This window comes from Mastomys coucha, unplaced genomic scaffold (genome assembly GCF_008632895.1).
Source record: "Mastomys coucha isolate ucsf_1 unplaced genomic scaffold, UCSF_Mcou_1 pScaffold22, whole genome shotgun sequence".
Lineage (NCBI taxonomy): Eukaryota > Metazoa > Chordata > Mammalia > Rodentia > Muridae > Mastomys > Mastomys coucha.
This window is the reverse complement of record NW_022196905.1, coordinates 118,457,926-118,464,987: the sequence shown is the minus strand read 5'-3', so window position 1 is coordinate 118,464,987 and position 7,062 is coordinate 118,457,926. Positions and strand designations below refer to the sequence as shown.

At 49.0% G+C, this 7,062-nt stretch overlaps 1 protein-coding gene across 3 annotated transcripts in view; it reads right to left on the bottom strand.

The window, feature by feature from the left end:
* The window catches only part of Dnah10 (dynein axonemal heavy chain 10), a 119,316-nt gene that overhangs the window by 75,263 nt on the left and 36,991 nt on the right, over positions 1-7,062 (bottom strand). For all 3 annotated transcript variants that reach the window (XM_031337971.1, XM_031337970.1, XM_031337972.1), the window contains exons 20-25: positions 6,981-7,062; positions 6,219-6,377; positions 4,082-4,198; positions 3,819-3,921; positions 2,822-3,000; positions 2,006-2,217 (exon numbers count right to left, since the gene is read on the bottom strand). The exon at positions 6,981-7,062 is cut by the window's right edge and continues 395 nt beyond it. In XM_031337971.1, the coding sequence (XP_031193831.1) occupies positions 2,006-2,217; positions 2,822-3,000; positions 3,819-3,921; positions 4,082-4,198; positions 6,219-6,377; positions 6,981-7,062 (852 nt within the window). The remainder of the gene's footprint in view (positions 1-2,005; positions 2,218-2,821; positions 3,001-3,818; positions 3,922-4,081; positions 4,199-6,218; positions 6,378-6,980) is intronic.

Genomic DNA, 7,062 nt, shown 5'->3' with positions numbered 1-7,062 from the left:
CAGAGAAGAACAACTCAGTGAGCAAAGGGTGAGAGCCTTCCAGGCCTGCCAGAAGTGCAGGGACATAGATGAGCCAAAGCCACGCCGGCTGGACCTGTGGCTGCCACTCTGGGCTCAGCAGGACAGAGAGAAATAGGTACCAAAGCCACATGAGCTCAGCAGAACTCTTCTTGCTGGTGTAATCAGTGGCTCCCTGGAACTGTGACGGAGCGCCTGAGAAGGGTGCAGAGGGTTCTGGCTACAGTCACCCTGGCCGTGGTGAGGGAGAGTCATGTCCAGGGGCACAGGATGTAGCAATGTGGTCCTCTCGTGGCAGGTGGGGAAGTGGGGCCTGAGACCAATAGGCTCCACCTCTTAAAGTCACTTAATAACACTGTCTCTCCTGGGGACCAGGCCTTCCACACTTGAGCCTCCTGGGAACATTCCAGATCCAGATGACACCAGATTGGTAGGAAATGGGGAAATGACAACTTTCTCACTAAGTAAAATCAAGTTGCTTGGTGTGTGACTCTATGATCCCAGGACTCTACGGTCAGACTGTGGGAAATATGACCGAGGAGGGCGGGGCACACCAGAGAGGGTAGGGGCTACAGAACCCTGGCTAACTCCCATTGGCACAGAGTGGGCTGAGCCACTCGACCTGAGAGACCCACGCTCCAACAAACACCAGAGGACCTGTGCATCCCACATAGCAGCCACCAGCCATAAGTCTTGGCTGGATGAGCCCAAGCTCTACTGGACTGTACAAAGCACATCAGATTTCAAGGTATGGTTTTAGTCACCTCAGTTACTGGTGGAATGGTGTCTCAGATATTGAGTCGGTTAAATCTATCATTAAGGGTGGGAGAGATGGTGCAGAGGTTAAGAGCCCAGGCTGCCCTTGCGTAGGACCTGGGTCCGGTTCCCAGGACCCACATAGAGTTTCATGGTCATCTGTAACACCAGCTCTAAGGGGGATCTGATGCCCTCTGGCCTCCACACGTACACACACCCGCATATGCACATGCATAAACATAATTTAAAATTAAAATGATCTTTAAAGTGTGTATAGGGGTGAGGGTTAGGATTCATTTCAAGCCAGGCATGATGGCTCTTGCCTATAGTCCCAGCATGTGGGAGACTTGAGAGAGACTGCCATGAGATTGATAGCTTGGGGTACAATAGTGACTTTCTAGGCTAGCCTGGGCTACAGAGTGGAAACCTATCCCACCCCACCCTCCAAAAAAAGACTAAGGTGGAACTTTCTGTCCTCCTGCCTCAGCCCCACAAGCCATAGGACAACTGGTGTGTGCAGCCATGTCTGGTTCTTTCTGGTCTTTTAATGTGGCACTGTGCTGGCTGGGTTTGTGTCAGTTAGACCACTTTCAGACAGGAAGGAATCTCAGGTGAGAAAGTGCCTCCATGAGATCCAGCTGTAAGGCATTTTCTCCATTAGTGATCAGTGGGGGAGGGCCCAGCTCATGGTGGGTAGTGCCATCCCCGAGATGGTGGTTCCGGGTTCTATAAGAAAGCAGGCTGAGCAAGGCAGGGGGAGCAAGCCAGTAAGCAGCACCCCTCCATGGCCTCTGCATCAGCTCCTGCCTCCAGGTTCCTGCCCTGCTTGAGTTCCTGTCCTGACTTCCTTCAGTGATGAACAGCCATGTGAAAGTGTGAGCTGAATAAACCCTTTCCTCCCCAACTTGCTTTTTGGTCCTGGTGCTCCCTTGTAGCAGCTGAAACCCTAAGACAGGCCCCTAAAAAAAAATCACAAATAGCATTGGTACCCCGATTCCATTCCTCCTGGATTCAGCTAATCAAATCCTCCTTCTGAAAAAGTGGACAGACAAGAGCTCGCCTTGGACTGAGGCAGCTACTGCGGTCGTTTTTATAAAGTCATTGGCACTGTCTTCGCTTACAAACAGCCCGGTCGCCTCTCCCCCCACTTCTGAACGGCCCCCATCTGACACGAGCTGTACGTGTTTGAAACCTAACATCCTTCGCTGAGATGATGGAGGACGGAACCAACCTCTCTCGCAGAGCCTCGTGCTTCAGGTCCAGAAGCAGGGGGATGGAGTCTTTGAATGCCTTCATCTTTGCTTCCAAGTGGAAGGCCACGGACAAGCTGCGCACCTGCCGAGGCAGCTTGCGGAGGTTCTTGAGGAAGCCTTCAATGCCTTCCTGCAGATACTGCACGTTCAGGTTGATCCACAGGGTCTGGGACCACTCCTCTTTGGCAATCTAGAAACATTAGACAAGACAGCATCTTGGGGCCTGGTGGCAAATGTAAAGGAAGGGACAGGATGCGTGTGTAGTTCTGCTGCTCTCGGCTCTCTCTTCAAAGGAACCTCTAACTTAAGAGGCGAGTGTTGGGGCTGGTGAGATGGCTCAGCACTGATTGCTCTTCTGAAGGTCCTGAGTTCAAATCCCAGCAACCCCGTGATGGCTCACAACCACCTGTAATGAGATCTGATGCCCCCTTCTGATGCGTCTGAAGACAGCTACAGTGTACTTATGTATAATAATAAATAAATCTAAATAAATCTTTGGGCCTGAGCGTATAATAATAAATAAATCTAAATAAATCTTTGGGCCTGAGCGAGTAGGACTGACCAGAGCAAGCAGAGGTCCTAAAAATTCAGTTCCCAACAACCACATGAAGGCTCACAACCATCTGTACAGCTATAGTGTACTCACATAAAATAAATAAAAATCAATAAAAAAAGAAAGAAAGAAAGAAAGAAAGAAGTGGCTATGGATGTTCTGAGCCCTTCCCTATAAAATGCTGCATCTGAGGGTGTATGTCCCTATGCCCAGCTTGGGGAGTCTCCTGGGAGGGCTGTACCTTCAGAGAGTCATACAGGTCATAGATCATCCGGAGCCCGAACATCTCCTTCTGCACTTTGATGAGCTCAGGATACATGGTGATGGGGAGGTCGAAAAGCTTCTCTGCATTGGCCAGTTCCTGCCGGTTCTTCTCGTGCTTGGCTAGCTCCTTTTCAAAGCTGCCTAAGAGTTCGGAGCCTGGATAAGAAGTGTGGAGACAAAGCAGAAAGGATAGTCTGAATGTGAGATGCCTCTCTGGGGCTCCCTGCAAGTCCAACCAGTCCATGTAAATAGTAAGTTCCCACGCAACCAGAGCTACAAACGGAACATTTTAGTGTGTCTAAAATGTGTGTGTGTGTCTAGGACTGAAGGCCAGCAACATGGCTCAGTAGGTAAAGGTGCTTGCAGCTAAGCCTGACAGCCTACGTTTGATCAGTAGGAACCATGTGCTGGGAGGAGAAAATTCCCCTGAGTTGTTCTCTGACTTCTACACATGCATTCACACACACACACACACACACACACACACACACACGCCACACATGGACACACACAATTAAATAAGACAATGTAATTAAATTTTTTTAAGTAAGCATAAAATAAAGTTAATTAAGAAATCAGCCACTGGGGCTGGAGAGACGGCTCCGTGGTTAAGAGCACTGACTGCTCTTCCAGAGGTCCTGAGTTCAATTCCCAGCAACCACATGGTGGCTCACAACCGTCTGTAATGGGCACCATCTGAAGACAGTGACAAAGGCTGGTGCCAGTGGCTTCCATGTTTAACTACAGTAGGGACTTGCTGGATTCTCTGGGAGTAGACCAGTGTGCCAGCTCCTATGAGATCCTTCATAAACCTTGCACTGAATCTGCCCTGCCTTCAGAGGCCACCACTAGACCAAGCAACCATGAAAGCAGAGGCTGAGGAAGCAGCCGATGCTCCCATGACAACACAATTCACTTCCTATCAACCTCTTAGGAACCCCCAAACCTTCAGCACCCCCATGTCTCAGCCTCACCTTTATCAAGGTCTTCACCCACAGCCCCAGGGCCTTCGCTGTAGAAGCGCCTTGCGAACTCATCCAACTGGATTCTGTAGTTCATTATCTCACTCCGGGTGATCTGAGGGAAGGAGGCCACCCCTTAGCTTGACTTAGCTTCAGTGTGCAGGGTGAGGGTGGGGGACATTGGAACCCAATACCTCACATGAGGCACCAGCACTCCAGCGCTGAGCCTTGCCCCAGACCCCCATCTGCACTCAGAGTTTGAGGAGACACCACACCTCCGTGAAAGTTCGCTTGATGCCTCCAAGTGCATGCTCCACGTTCAAAGATTCCGTGAAGAGGGCTTCCCACATGTTCTGGATGTTGTCAACCAGTTCTTGCTCAGCATCTGGGGGCTAGAGAGATGTCGAGGGAGAGAGACAGATAGAGGGGAGAATGGAAAGGAGAGAGACAGAACCAGTTACCAGTAAAGTTGGGATTGAAGTTTCAGGTCAAAGCTGATCGCACAGATCTGTGTTTCCAGTTACACCCGAGAGGGCTATCTGAACAAACTAAAGAACTAGCTAGGATATTAATGTTGTGTTGTTCTTGGGGTTGTTTATTTAGTTTTGAGATTTTAGGTTTGTTGTTGTTGTTTTTAAACGTGTATGTTTGGCTGTGTGTACAGTGCCTGCAGAGGGCAGAAGAAAACATAAAATACCCTGGAGCTGCCAGATGTGGAAGCTGGGAACCCAACTTGGATTCTCTGGATGGCAGCTCTCTTAACCACTAAGCCATCTCTCCAGGCCCATTTGTTTTAGAGGTAAACACATCACAAGCTGACCTCCAACCCACGGTGCAGCTAAAGATGATCCTCCTGCCTCCACCTACCAAATTCTGCAAGTATATAACTTTATATCACCATGTCTAGGAAAAACTGTATTTTTTTTTTTTTGAAATTAAAGTGATATCTGGGACAGGTGTAGCACATGCCTTTTATTCTGGAGGCAGAGTCAAATAGATTTCTGTGAGTTGGGAGCCAGCCAAGGTTTCATAGTGAGACTGTCTCAGTCGGGGAGGGACAGAGGAAGGGATAGGGAATGGGGGTGGGGGTGTAGCTCTGGAAGAGCTAGCTCAGCAGTTAAAAAGCACTGGCTGCTCTTCCAGAGAACCAGAGGCCTGAATTCAATTCCCTGAGGGATCTAATGCCCTCTTCTTGCCTCTGTAGGTACTATATTGCTGCTCTCTCCACCCCCCCCCCGCTCCCTCCCTCCCTCTCCTCCTCCTCTTCTCTCTCTCTCTCTCTTTCTCTCTCTCTCTCTCTCTCACACACACACACACACACACACACACACTCACACACAATTCAAAAAGAAAAGAAAAAAACTAGTTTCTTCCTATTATAATTTCTGGAGACAAAGCACAAAAAGAGATCTTGAAATCAGACCAAAAATAATAATTGGACAAGACTAACTTCAAATAACCTCAGCGAGGTAGACTATTGACTCCTTAATGGAACTCACCCTGTAGACCAGGCTGGCCTCGAACTCAAGAGATTAGCTTGCCTCTGCCTCCTGAGTGCTGAGATTAAAGGTGTGTGCTGCCACTGCCCAGCTGAGACAGAGTCTTTTTGTTGTTGTTGTTGTTGTTATTGTTGTTGTTTGGTTTTCCGAGACAGGGTTTCTCTGTGTAGCCCTGGCTGTCCTGGAACTCACTCTGTAAACTAGGCTGGCCTCGAACTCAGAAATCTGCCTGCCTCTACCTCCCAAGTGCTGGGATTAAAGGCGTGAGCCACCACTGCCTGGCATCCCTTTACTTAATACAGGAAGTAAACTCAGTCCTTTCCCCAAGAAAAGGGGAAGAGAAGGAAGGAAGAGGGACCAGATGAGACCATGAGCCTGAATGAACCGGCTGTAAATGGGCCTTATGAGATCAAGCCATGGTCTCCACACTCATGTGAGGTGGCTCCCTACTGGCATCTTCCTACTTTGTCACTTGCTTGGGAACCCATGGCTGGTAGGGTGACCGAGAGGCCATTCAGAAGATGATCTTGGTGGCTGAATGAGAATTGTCCCCCACAGCCTCACTGTTAGGACACTTGGTCTCCAATTGGTGGTGCTGTTTGGGGAGGTGATGGGCTCTTCAGAAGGTAAGACCTCGCTGGGGGTGGGCTTCGAGCATCCGTGGCCCTGCCCACTTCATGAACATGGATGGAATATGATCAACCAGCTTTCTGTTGCGGCTGCTATAATTTCCCTGACAGGGCCATGCCTTAACAGACATGCGGGACCCTATCCCTCAGGAACATAAAACAAATATACTCTTTCTTCCCTAAATTGCCCTCCCTGGGGTACTTTATGATGGTAACATAGAACTAACTAATGCAAATTAGACAACCCAATCATCAGAGATGTCAGGACAGCAAAGCTGACTTACAAAGATATTGTATATCGCCATGGTGCGGTACCGCTCCTGGATGTCCTTGTACCTCAGCTCTGTGGTTAAAGATCTGGACCTGATATCTGAAATTGTTGCGAGAACAAACTTGAGGTCTTCAAGGGTGTTGGGGCTCTTCTTAAGATTCTTGGCCAGGTGCTATGAGAGAAATCAGGTGAGAAGAGACTAACACATCAAGCCCGCCACCCTCAATAATAGGGCTCTTTGTAGGCATTGGAATGCTGGTCAGTTTTAACTGTCAACTTGATGCAACCCAGAATTGCTGGGGAAGAGAGTCTTAACGAAGAATTGTTTAGACGGGGTTGGCCTGGGGATGTCTTTGAGGGGGAGGGCAGGGTTCATAATTGTTAATTGATGTAGCAAGATCCATCCCACTATGGGCAGCACCATTCACTAGGCAGAGGGTCCTGAACAGTATAAGAAGAGAAAGCTAGCTGAGAGCAAGCAAGGATTCATTCATTCTCTCTCTGCTCTTGATTGTGCACGTGACTAGCTGTCAGAGTCTCCACCTTGACACACTCTCAATGGTGGACTATAACGTGAAATTATGAGTGAAATAAAGCAAATCCTCTCTCCCCCGAGTCACTTTTTATCTAGATATTTTATCATAGCAACAAAAACGAAACGAAGGGCAGGATGGAACCCAGGGTCTCTGCATGTGCTGGGCACATGTAGTTCTATCATAGAGCTACACCCCCAGGCCTTGAAAGTCTGTTTTAAATGAAGGTGGCCTCTAGGTACCTCGATCTCATCCCGGAGGCTATAAAGCTCTTCCCTAGCCGATTCGTTGAGGAGCTTCCCCAGCGAAATCACCCAGGACTTC